We start from the raw sequence: 13,524 nt of genomic DNA on the forward strand, positions 1-13,524 counted from the left end.
CAGTGATTCAGATCGGAACAGTCCATTCAGTGGAACAGATTGCACTAGAAAGCAAAACACAAAGATGGGTGTTTCTACAACATCTGTAAGAAATTGAGCACAACCCAAAATACTTGCTAGTCAAAGGAGTAACTATTAAAATCTAGTTAGTTCTTATTAAGAAGCAGTAGATGATGTCTATGAAGGTTCTCAGTCATCCAGGTCATTGTACATCAAGCAGTAGTAAATCAAGGCAACTGGACTTGCTGTGTTGTCTAGAAGGCGTTTCACCACTCATCTGAGAGGCTTCTTCAGTTCTGATCCATGTTGGGTGGTTTTCTGGCTTGTAAACTGTGTAAACATTATTCACAACTCTGTGGATAATAACATTAAATTTACATGAGAAGATGTCAAGAACAATGGACTGGCCATTTTAGACTCTGCAGTACTTATCAAAGAAAATGGATATTTAGATATTGAAGTTTACAACCCACATAGATCAGTACCTACAGTTTGACTCTCCTCACCCATTAGAACACAAGTTGGGGGTTATTAGAATACTACATCACCGAGCCAAGACTGTGTCCACCAACTTTACAGCTAAAGACAAGGATTGCAGGTATTTGAGAGAAGCCTTGAAAGCTTGCAGCTTCCCTGACTGGGCCTTGTGATCAACAGCAACAAAAACCCAACAGCAGAAAGTAAGGAGCAAAATAGATGGAAAAGCAGTCATTCCATATGTAGCTGGAGTTTCAGAGAAACTCAGAAGGATTTTCAACAAACACCAAATCCCTGAGTTTTTCAAACCTACAAACACACTCGGACAGAAGCTCGTCCACCCCAAGGATCCTACACCCAGACATAAACAGAGCAATATCGTATATGCTGTCCAATGCAATGAGAACTGCACAGATCTGTATATCAATAAGACAAAACCACTTCACAAATGGAGGGCTAACACCTCAGGTCAAGACTCAGCTGTATACACCTAAAGAACAAGAGACACTCCTTTGATGATAACAATGTGCACGTTTTGGACAGGGAGGACAGGTGTTTGAAAGAGGGGTTAAAGAAGCCATCTTTGTCAAACTGGAAAACCCATCCCTGAACAGAGGGGGTGGGGTATGACACCGCCTGTCAGCCACTTACAATGCAGCTAATGACCCTCTCATTACCTCTATGACTCTTAACAACCCTCATGTGATTGCTATACCTTTAAACAATTCAGAGTTTAAAAGCCAGAAAACTACCCATCATTGATCAGAACTGAAGAAGCCTCTCGGATGAGTGGCTTCTAGACAACACAGCAAGTCCAGTTGCTTTGATTTACTGCTGCTTGATGAGCTACACTGATGCAGACATCTAATCGTGATCAAATGATGTCTTTTCATGATTTGATGAGAAGTAAGTATGGACTGAATTTATTGACTGCATTCTCCATTTACTTTACCCAAAGGTTCACAGCTCTTTGCCTATATGCATACAGGTTTAGATTTTGTGTTCTGTTGCCAGATGCTAAGCTATGGATGCATCTGTGAAATTGTTTCCATCACTAAAGTACTCCCAACTTAAAAATGTTTGGTTGTCTTACAGGGACTGAAGAATGTTGCTGCTATCAGTCTCGCCATTAACCATCAGAATAAAGCCACCATACTCCTGAGTGAACAGGCAACATCCCAAACCAAGCCTGCTTAATGAAGTTCCTGACCACAAAGCCAATAGAACTATGACGAATTACATCATACAGCACTGACTGTCAGATGTACTTAAACCTGCACTTTTTTAAAGATTTAATCCACCTATTTTTCCCTCACTATCTTTCTTTTCTCCTCTGCACTGTGACAAGACTCTTTTGAGAGCTCCTCAAATTCCTTGGATTCCACATTCATAAAAAATCCAACTCAGATTTGTTTTACCCACCACCTTCACAGTACAGGATCTTCTGTTGGTCATCAGTTTCTGTTGCAAATATTTCTATCAAATTGTTCCACTGTAAGAGCTCAGCAGACAGCTCCTCCTGTCCACCACTGCCCTTAATCCTATTAACAGGTTCCCTACAGTTGAATATTTGTGTGGAATTGATCACCAAAATTGTTGATTTTGCTTTTGGTAGGTTGGATATTACATAGTAAGAAGGTTTACAAAGGTAAACTTTTTTGTGTACTGAAATAGAAATCTTGACCAGCTTGTGTTTACTTCATTTGAAAGAGTGACAGAGGATAAATTGTGACCTTGAAAGGCCATGAATTCTCCTGTGCATTCACATAGTCTGTATTACATCTTAACAAGTGCTCAAGTCCCTGACTGTTCTCCACTCTTGTCTCTCCCAATCTGAAAGCCTTCCAGACAAAGAAAATCTTCCTGACATCTGCTGTCTGTCACAGAGGATGTATATTTTACATCCAATTATTGGAACATATTTTTATTTAAGTTAGTTAGAGCATATAATGCCATTTCTAACTTTGTACTGATTTTGAAGCAAGAAAAATGTTCTTTGCTCCCATCTTCTTCCTCCTGTGATCTGCCCCCTACTCCAATGCTGCATAGAATTTTGAATGTATAATGCTGTTGATATTATGTGATGCGGGTATTAATTAATCAGTTGAAAATAATGGACATTTAAAATATTCTCTCAGTTGTAATATATGCTGAGCTCTTTTAAATAATATGCCAACTTGGTAATGTTCAATAAAATAGAAACTATGAAATGTGCAATTAATTTGACTTTTTACATGAAAATTTGAAGAGAGCTTGAGGTACGAGACACTGGGACTGTGTTGTGTCTTAGAGGAATTGCAATAACATTCCGAAGTGAGGAGTTTTATTATAGGGAAAACAGAGTAAAGGAAAGGGTTAAAATGGAAATAAAAAGGAAGTTGGAATTTGGGATATGGGCTGTTGATAAAGGCATGACAGGTTTAGGCTTCAGCAACACAAAGTCAAAAATGAATATTCTGACCCATCCAATGATTGCAGCCAACAAAGGACAACTTTTATTGATGGCATCTGCAGGATTGAATTGAACAGGAGGAATCTGTTGAAGTACATTCAGCCCATGGGGTATTGAGGGGCGATGAAGATGCCAAGTTAAAAGTGGTGGAGCAGAATTTATCAGAGGTTTATTGAATGGTGAACAGGTGACGTTAAGATACAGGAAGGCGACAACATTTGAAAGAAGCAGGAATTCTCAGCAATGTGGGACAAAAAGAATGGAATAAATAGCCTCTGTACTGGATTTTAGACCTGTCTGTTAGTCACCTTCTCTAGCTGTTCACATCACTTGAAGTTATATGTATTTTCCCAACTTTTACCTGTTATTCTTTCAAAACCTCAGAGTCCAGTGAGTGAATTAACTCAAATGTATGATACTTTTAAAGTGCACAATAATTAATAAAATCTCTTCTTTAAAAGTTCATGGTTTAAATTCCTCAGTATTTCAGCACGTTCTGCTGTTAGGTTGGGAATGGAGTTTCTACAGATTGTATTCAACCCTGGACATACCGTAGATTCCGGACTACAGAGCGCACCTGATTAAAAGCCGCTGGCTCTAATTTTAGAAATAAAATCAATTTTTTACTTGTAAAGGCCGCACCGGATTTTCGGCCGCAGGTGTCCCACGTTGTAATATGAGATATTTACACAGAAAGATATTACACGTGAGGATTTTTTAACTTTTAATTAAATCCATATGGTAACAAAAACAAATACATATTGCAAATGCTTTTTTTCGAACCGTGCCCGTAACGCGGCTACTTTTAAATATACGTTGCGTATACTTCTTTACTGAACAACATTCCAATATCTCCTAACGACTGGTAAAAATGTATATATACTGCAGCCTACCAGGAAAAGTTATTGATCGCCTTTAACTTAAAAGCAGCGTTTTGGCTCTGCCGCTCCCCCCCTCCTTTCCGTTTATCGCAAACCGGTATCCCACAAGACGCGGCGAAACCGGGTGTGACGTCATAGCATCCCGCGATGTAGTACAGAAAACAAATATAGTTAAAACTCTTCTAACTTTAACTAGAAAATGAATTACTAAGCGAAAATATTATAAACTAAATAACTGCCATAAAGGCAGCACAATGCTTTTCTTCGAGTGTTTTCCATGTTGATGAGGGTGAGTACAAATGACTGATTTACAATAATTTAATTGTGAAAGTGCGCTTGATTTATCGTACAATTTCATTGGACCTCTGTGAACTACTCATCAATTTTATTGGTCTACTGTTACAAGGCAAAATGTTTACGAGGCGGCATGAAAAAAAATAATGCATTAGCCGCTCCGTATTAAAGGCCGCAAAGTTCAAAGCAGTTCAAAATGTGGGAAAAAAGTAGCGGCTTAAAATCCGGAATCTACGGTAGTTGATGACAGCTCAGGAGTAATCTGCCTCTCCACTCGGGCAAGTGCTCTGCAGTTCATTGAGATGGAACACGAGGAAATCTGCAGATGCTGGAAATTCAAACAACAACACACACAAACTGCTGGTAGAACACAGCAGGCTACGCAGCATCTATAGGGAGAACCGATGTCGATGTTTCAGGCCAAGACCCTTCATCCTGAAACGTCGACATCGCTTCTCCCTACAGATGCTGCCTAGCCTGCTGTGTTCTACCAGCATTTTGTGTGTGTCATTGAGATGGAACCTCCTTTTGTGAAGGCTTAATGAAGTCCCAGTAACACAAAAGACAGCAGGTGCTGGAATCTGCAGCAACACAACAGGCCTGTCAGGCACTTGACCCGAAACGTCGGATGTCTATTTTCCTCTACAGAAATTGCCTTACCTGCTGAGTTCCCCCAGCAATTATTGTGCTTTCCACATTTTGCTTGGTGACTCTTGGCCTGCTGGTCAGGATTTGATAGCTTCCCCCACTTTAATCTGGAATATTTCTGAGGACACACCAGTCTTTTGTTTTCCTTTGCAAAACTCGAGTGATTTTTTAATTATTAGATCTGTTCCCCTTCTCCTACTTGTTTTTGTTCGGACTGAACTCTTCCCCATCAGAATCAGGTTTAATAACACCGGCATGTGTTGTGAAATCTGTTGACTTTGTGGCAGCAGTACAATAAAATGGATGATAATATAGGAAAAAAATCAATTACAGTAAGTATATATGTATATTAAATAAATTAAAATAAAAATCATAAAGTGAAGTTTTCCTGGGTTCATTGTCCATTTAGAAATCATATGGAAGAGGGATAGAAAATGGGTATGTCATAAAAGCTATTGTGTTGGCAAAGGTCTTCTGTTTAAAACTGAGATTATCTAGAAAGATGTATTTTTAAAACAGTAAAGTCTTGGCTGCTATCCAGCACTCCAATTGCCTGCCCTAAAATACCAGGCATACTTTTGTAGGTTAAGCCCCTGGAGTGAGGGAGAGTAAGCAGTGTAATCAGTGACATTCGCTCTTGGAAGTTGAAAGTAATGATAACCTCACTGGGACAGGACTGCAATGATACACAGTGGGTTTGTTCGAGGCTGCTGTGATTCAGAGCATGATGTTGCTTTCTGAGTAAACATAATTGCCCACTGAATCTATGCATTTCTTCCCATGCGATAAACTCCACTCCCGTCATACAACAGAGGAGGCCACCATTTGGCCCATCATGCCTGTGACAGCTCTGATTGGTCCCACATCCTTGCCCTTTCTCTATATATTTACTAACCTTGTTAAATATTTATCCAAAGCCCTTTTACTGAACCTGTTTCCATCATCACTCAAAGGAGCACATTCCAGATGAGAACTCACTATTTTAGAGGAGTTTAAAATCTGCATACATCCCCTCTGCTTTTGGCGTGCTCATCAAACGAGTGTCTGCTGGAAGCTTTCCAATCTGGCAAACTCAACAGTCTCTTATCCATCCCCACAAAAAACACCTCGACTTGAATTTATTCTGTGTCATTTAAAAGATGAACAAAGACAATGATATGTGTGTAAGGCAAATGAGTGGTATTGTCCAAAGCAGACTTGTAAGTTGGTTAGGATGTTGCAAAGGTCGGGAAGTGGGCCCAGTTGGCGAATTCAATGAGGCACGCTCAGCATCTGGTGGTATCGTCAGTCATGGGCTGTAGGTGCCAGAAGAGGTTGTGGAGAAAGATGCCGTTGTAAGCTGCTCACCATTGATGCTGTTGATAGCTGCAACTTGAAGCCAAATAGGTGAGGGCACATGCTCACATATGAAACAGAGGAATTTGTCTGTGTTTGTATCAGAACACAAGAACTGCAGGTGCCGGAATGAGAGAGAAAAATGCTGGAGATGCTCAGCCAGTCGAGCAACATTTGAGGAGAGGGAAACATCTGGGAAAGATCAAATGAGTTAGTTTTAGATTGTGAAGAAGAGGGGGGAGGGTTGGAGGTTATCCAAGCACTTAGTTTCTAGGGCATTTGCAGTGAGATTGCAGGCAAAGGAACATGGAAACCATTGAAATGTAGGGCAGAGGGACATGTCCTGTGAATGGTGAGAAACTGAGCCAAAACACAGTCTGGCTATGAGTGCGTCTTCTTCATATCTGCTCTTTCTCTCCCTCTCACCCTCTTCCTCTCCCCCCACCACCACTAACCCTCACCCTCCCCTGTCCACGCCCTTCCCCTCTCTTCCCCCTCTACCTCTCTCTTCCCTCTACCTCCCACACCCTCTTCCCCATTCCCTTCCTTCCCTCTCTCTCTCATTCCCCATCTCACTCCCCCTCTCATATTCTCATTCATTCATTCTCTCTCTCCTCGTCCTCCTCCTCACCCCCCTTCCTGCATTCCCGTCACTCTCTTCCCCTCCCACGCCCCAGTTCTCCCCCTCTTATCCATGTCTCCAGTCTCTCCCACCCTCCCATCTCTCTACTACCCCTATTTCCACCCCCCCATCTTTCTCCACCTTGTCTCTCTGTCTGCCCTGTTCATTGACAGGGCTGCAGTTATCCCTCTGCTCTGAGACTGGGTGCAGAGAAGATGGAAGTTCATGTTACAGGAGAGCTTGAAGCTGAATTGGCTGGGACTGTAGTCCCCGGGGGAATGGAGACTGAGGGGTGACCTTATAGAGGGTTATAAAGTCATGAGGCATACAGATGAGGTAGATGCTCATAGGTATGGTTGGGATGTCTAAAATGAGAGGGCTTATTTTTAAGGCAATGGGAGAAAGATTTGAGAAGAAACTTTTTCACATAGAGGGTGTGGGTGCATGGACAAGCTGCCAGAGGAAGCTTTAGAGGAGGGTACAATAGGAACCCTGAAAATGCTGTAAGCACTCAGAAGGTCAGACAGCATCTGTGGAAAGAGAAGCAGTTTGTGTTTCAGGTCTAATGCCCTTCATTAGAATGGGTGGTCTATTAACAAGGAAACCACTGTCTTTATGTACTCCATATACTGGTGCCCTTGCTAATCACCTTGTTTGTGTGTGTCTGTGCATGTGGTTTTCCATCTAATCAGGATCCTAACAATCACATCAATTTATAACATTAAAATATACTTTTATTATCCCAGATCATGAAAGTTTTTCATTACTAAAAATGGTCTCATTTGGACCCAATCAATTTATGTATGTTTAAAATTAGCTGCCTTTGCCTATTTTAGTCTTGTTCTCGTGGGAAATCCATTTGAGTATGATTCTTACTAGCACAAAGCAGTCATGCATTAAATTCCTAATTATGGAAAATGTAATAAAATAAACTAAATATACTGAAAACTTTAAACCAGAAAGTTCATGAAGATATGTTCCGATACTCTGGGTGTCCATCACAAAAGTAGTTGTAAATAAATGCAAAGTAAAATCTGATCTTCCATACAAAAGAGTTGGGATGCATCACGTCTTGCCTCTGGAGCAAATCACATTGGCTTCATTTGCCAACTGGCTGAATTTAGTCCATTTTCACACCCACAAGTTAGGAAACTGGCTAGCCACTTCTCCCACTCAGTGCCCGGTTTGCTGTCATGGGAAGCAGCTGGCTGTAGACGCTGTTCTTTTACTGTCTTTTTGTTGCTTCAGAACTGATAACTTTCTGCTTTTTTCTCCCTGCATGTAGGCGTTGCATTAAAACTAGCAATGTGAAATAAGTCATAGCTTCCATTGATTTTAATTATTGCTAGAAGCTTTATTGTTTTCCTGATCTCGCTCTCTCTCTCTCTGCTGTGTTAAATATCACTGCAGAGCTCTATTTTCTCTGTTGTCAAGTGTCTGTAGTTCTTCCCAGTCTTTCAAATCTAACAGCAAAATCACTGCCAGAGAAGACTATTGTGGAGGATGCCTGAGTTCTGGAACACGCTTCTTGCTCGCCTTGTTATTCAACACCTCCAAGACACCTGAGTTCAGCCCTGTGTTGAAATCTTGCCTTGCCACTGGCGCGCACACAAGCACTGTAGTGCCAGCCCTCCGCAGAAGTGTGTGATAATGGTCTGACCTGTTCCCTCAGTGGGCTGGGCTTGGTTCTGTTGATCTCAGGCAGATTGCTAGGGTGGATGGCTTGTGAACGAATGACTAATTATCCTTGGGAGGAATGGAGGAGGAGGATTAAAACTGGATGACTCACTTGTAAAACACAGCCTCTCAACCTGAGCTGCAGTTCAGTCAGCTGAACGATGAGGCAAGGATGCATGCTGGCCCTTCAGAAGGAAGTGATAGAGTAAGAATGCAGTTATGGTCACTGCAAAGTTTCTACGGTATTAGCTAGTTTGTCTTCAAATTAGAACTTGTACGTTCCAGTCCCACTAGAAACCTGTCCTCCACAGAAATGTTTCATTACAGAGTTCGTAGTGAAATTTCTGCAGCGTAGTCAGTTGCTGGTGATGACAGAGTCCCTGTGTCAACACAACTGGCTTAGAACCATAGAACACTACAGCACAGTACAGGCCCTCCAGCCCTCCATGTTGTGCTGACCCATATATTCCTTAAAAAAAAGTACTAAACCCACACTACCCCATAACCCTTTCATCCATGTGCCTGTCCAAGAGGCTCTTAAATACCCCTAATGTTTTAGCCTCCACCACCATCCCTGGCAAGTCATTCCAGGCACTCACAACCCTCTGTGTAAAAAAAAAACTTACCCCTGATGTCTCCCCTAAACTTCCCTCCCTTAATTTTGTACATATGCCCTCTGGTGTTTGCTATTGGTGCCCAGGGAAACAGGTACTGACTATCCACCCTATCTATGCCTCTCATAATCTTGTAGACCTCTATCAAGTCCCCTCTCATTCTTCTACACTCCAAAAGAGAAAAGTCCCAGCTCTGCTAACCTTGCTTCATATGACTTGTTCTCCAAACCAGGCAACATCCTGGTAAATCTCCTCTGCACGCTCTCCATAGCTTCCACATCCTTCCTATAATGAGGTGACCAGAATTGAACACAATACTCTAAGTGCGGTCGCACCAGAGATTTGTAGAGTTGCAACATGACCCCTCTATTCTTGAACTCAATCCCCCTTTTAATGAAGCCTAGCATCCCATAGGCCTTCTTAACTACCCTATCAACTTGTGCAGCGACCTTGAGGGATGTATGGATTTGAACCCCAAGGTCCCTTTGTTCATTCACACTCTTAAGTAACTGACCATTAATCCTGTTCTCAGTCTTCTGGTTTGTCCTTCCAAAATGCATCACCTCACACTTATCCGGATTGAACTCCATCTGCCATTTTTCTGCCCAACTCTGCAGCCTGTCTCTCTCCTCTTGTAACCTTTGACAACCTACAGCTCCATCCACAACTCCTCCAATCTTCGTGTCATCTGCAAACTTACTCACCCATCCTTCTGCCTCTACATCCAGATCATTTATAAAAACCACAAATAGCAGGGATCCCAGGACAGATCCCTGTGGCACTCCACTAGACACCGATCTCCAGGCAGAATACTTTCCTTCCACAACTATCCTCTGCTTTCTTCCTTTAAGCCAATTTTTTATTCCAACAGCCAAGGTTCCACTTATCCCATACCTCATGACTTTCTGGATGAGTCTTCCATGAGGGACCTTGTCAAATGCTTTGCTAAAGTCCATGTAGTCCATCCACTGCCCTACCCTCATCAATTTCTTTTGTTATCTCTTCAAAAAACTCAATCAGTCTCGTGAGGCACGATCTTCCCTTCACAAAGCCATGTTGACTATCCATGAGTAGACTGTACTTCTCCAAATGCTCGTAGATCCTATCCTTAAGAATCCTTTCCAGTAGTTTGCAGACCACTAATGTAAGGCTCACTGGTCTATAGTTCCCAGGTTTCTCCCTATTACCTTTTTTAAACAAGGGAACTACATTTGCCATTCTCCAGTCCTCCGGCACTTCCCCTGCAGCCAAAGAGGATTCAAAGATCATGGCTAATGCTCCTGCGATCTCTCCTCTCAATTCCCACAACAACCTCGGGTGTATCATATCCGGCCCTGGGGATTTATCAATCTTGATGTTTTTAAGAAGATCCAGCACCACTACTTCCTTAATGTCCACATTGTCCAGCACACAGGCTGGCTCTACTTCAACCTCATCCTGATCAAGATCCTTTTCCCTTGTGAATACTGAAGCAAAGTATTCATTTAGGACCTCCCCAACCTCCTCCGCCTCCAGGCACATGTTGCCCTCTTTATCCTTTAGTGGTCCCACCTTTGTTCTCGTCATCCTCAACACAGTTGTTGGGTGGCTTGTAATTCCACCCAACAGAGTTTTATTTAGTGTGCAGGTATGCAGGAAACTTGATATCCATCTTTCAATTCAAGGCAAGCCCAAAAACCACATTCCTATTGAACCCCCACCTGTATTAGCAAGCGGATCTTAAAAGTTTCCAAAAGGTGACACATCCTATTGAGAGTCAGGTAAATGTTTTGCAATGTCAACAAAACTATTAATAAAACACCTATTTTAAATTCCTTCCATAGAATTGCAGTTCCCATAGACAAAAGCTGGTCTTCTATAACCTGAAACAAGCACACAAGCATTCCGTCTGTATTGAGCTTGACAGCACTTTAAGACTCTGGCTGTAGCAGTCACATTCCATATCAGGGCAGTCCACTGAACGGACTTTAGGAGTAGGACTGATCCATAACTGAACAGTGCCTTAGTTCCCCTCACCCCTGGAAACCTCTCCTTACCCTAAGTTAATAAAAATCCAGTCCTGAAGGTTTGAAATGACTTCCCCACCAAATCTGCTATCTGTGATCATCACACCTTCGAGAGGAGTTTTCAAATCTCCCACAGATGAAGCACACAGCCTCACTAAGTGATTCATCCTCTGGCCCATAGGTTTGATTTAATGCCCTTTATAGATGCCAACTGTTTCTGTCGACCTCTCCTGTCCACTTCCTTTGCCAGCTTTCAATACCTTGTTGAGATTGCCTGTATTGGTAGTCAGACAGGCTGGGAACCATGTTGGGTAGCTTCCTGCTCTCTTCTGTGGAGGTATCCGTCTGCTGTGTCTCTGTGCGTGGGATCCATTTACAACTTGTGGGGGATGTAGATCCCTGCTGTGGCATGTGGTCAGCCGTGCGCACACGCAGCATACCTGCGTTCAAGTGAACGTCAGCCATGTTTGCTACTTACAGTAGTCCCAGTGTGGCTGGCTAATGAACAGTTCCATGAAGGCGCTCGGAGACAGAGAGAGAGAATTAATCAGGTATCCATTCTTGTTTCTAGATGGCAACTGCTCAGTACGTGACAGTAAGATAGAGTTGAAATGCACTAAAGCCTGATAACATGTACCACCAGGCTCAAGGAAAGCTTACCCCACAGTTGTAACACTATCAAATAGCTCCCTAGTACTATAAACTGGAGTTTTGATGTCACAGATTACCTCGTGATGATCTTCATCTTGTTTACCCACACTCACTTTCTCTGTTTTTGCTCTGCCTCGACGCACGGTGTAACGATCTGATCTGTACGTAAGGCAAGTTCTTCACTGCACCAGACTGCACACGTGCAAGTAATAAACCAATTCCATTTGGAATATGGTGCTCATCAGTAATGGGGGTGGGGAGTAAGTGTTTAATGTGTCTATGGTAAAGTATGCTAGATTTTCATCAAGCTTAGAAGCATGTTCATTTGGAAGAAAGTTTCAGCTCCTTTTGTGAATGATGTTTGAATTAGAATTGGTTTATTATTGGCAGGTGCTGTGATATGTCCAGTGAAAAGCTTGTCTTGTGTACTGTTTATACAGATCAGAACATTACACAGTGCATTGAGGCAGAACAAGGTAAAACAGTAACAGTGCAGAATAAAGTGCAGCAGTTACAGAGAAAGGGCTGTGCAGGTAAACAATAAAAGTCACCAGTCCATCTTATCATACCAGGGAACCATTTAATAATCTTATAAAAACACTGCAGAAGCTGTCCTTGAGCCTGGTGGTACTCGTTTCAGGCTTTTTTATGTTCTGCCCAATGGAAGAGAGAATGTTTGGGGAGGGAGGTCTTTGTGCTCCATCTTTGCTGAGGCAGCACGGTGTAGACAGCCCATGGAAGGGAGGCTGGTTTCTGTGATGTACTGAGCTGGGTCTGCAACTCTCTGCAGTTTCTTGTGGCCACGTGCAGAGCAAACAGTTATGTATCTAGGTCGGGTGCTTTCTATGACATATTGATGAAAATTGGTAAGGGTTGTTTGGGGACATGCCATACTTCTTTAGCCTCTTGAGGAAGTAGATGTGTTGGCAAGTTTTCCATCTGTGGCATTTATGTGGTTGGACCAGAAAAACCATCTCTGAATGACTTGAAGCACTCAACCCTCTCAAATACAACACTGTTGATGTAGACAGGAATATTTGCACCATCCTCTTCCTCTATCGTGACAAGGGCCCATTTTGTGCACACATTTCTCCATCTTTTTGTGCCTCACCACTTACAAACTTCAATTAATCCTGTTCTTTCTTCCCATTAAATTTATCCAGTATTCTGCAAATGCTCCCTAGCTAAAAATTATTTTGCATAGTATAAATTCCCAATTTAACCTTTAAAATTTTTATTATGACTTGAAAAGATTGTATATAATTTAAGTTTAATTTGTTTTTCATGTGAATGATGTTTATCTGATGCTCTGTGCTGTTTCATTGACCTGTACACTCAAGGACATCAGCCCATGATAATAAACTCAACTTTATCCTTCCAAGCAAACCCTCATCCCCAATCTTCCCTGTTGTGTATCCCCTCCCCACCAGACCTTCATCCCCAATCTTCCCTGTTGTGTATCCCCTCCCCACCAGACCTTCATCCCCAATCTTCCCTGTTGTGTATCCCCACCCCTACCAGACCTTCATCCCCAATCTTCCCTGTTGTGTATCCCCTCCCCACCAGACTTTCACCCCCAATCTTCCCTGTTGTGTATCCCCTCCCCACCAGACCTTCATCCCAATAATCCCGGTTATGTATCCCCATCCCCACCAGACCTTCATCCCCAATCTTCCCTGTTGTGTATCCCCTCCCCACCAGACTTTCATCCCCAATCTTCCCTGTTGTGTATCCCCTCCCCACCAGACCTTCATCCCCAATCTTCCCTGTTGTGTATCCCCTCCCCACCAGACCTTCATCCCCAATAATCCCTGTTGTGTATCCCCTCCCCACCAGACCTTCATCCCCAATCTTCCCTGTTGTGTAT

General features: G+C 42.5%; 1 protein-coding gene across 5 annotated transcripts in view; it reads left to right on the plus strand.

Annotated features, from left to right (window-relative positions):
* The window catches only part of zzef1 (zinc finger, ZZ-type with EF hand domain 1), a 264,244-nt gene extending 260,852 nt beyond the window's left edge, over positions 1-3,392 (plus strand). For all 5 annotated transcript variants that reach the window (XM_073053829.1, XM_073053832.1, XM_073053830.1 and 2 more), the window contains one exon: positions 1,573-3,392. In XM_073053829.1, the coding sequence (XP_072909930.1) occupies positions 1,573-1,674 (102 nt within the window). In that variant the 3' untranslated portion in view covers positions 1,675-3,392. The remainder of the gene's footprint in view (positions 1-1,572) is intronic.
* The last annotated feature ends 10,132 nt before the right edge of the window (positions 3,393-13,524 follow it).

The sequence above is a fragment of the Hemitrygon akajei genome, chromosome 8, assembly GCF_048418815.1.
Source record: "Hemitrygon akajei chromosome 8, sHemAka1.3, whole genome shotgun sequence".
In the NCBI taxonomy this organism is placed as follows: domain Eukaryota; kingdom Metazoa; phylum Chordata; class Chondrichthyes; order Myliobatiformes; family Dasyatidae; genus Hemitrygon; species Hemitrygon akajei.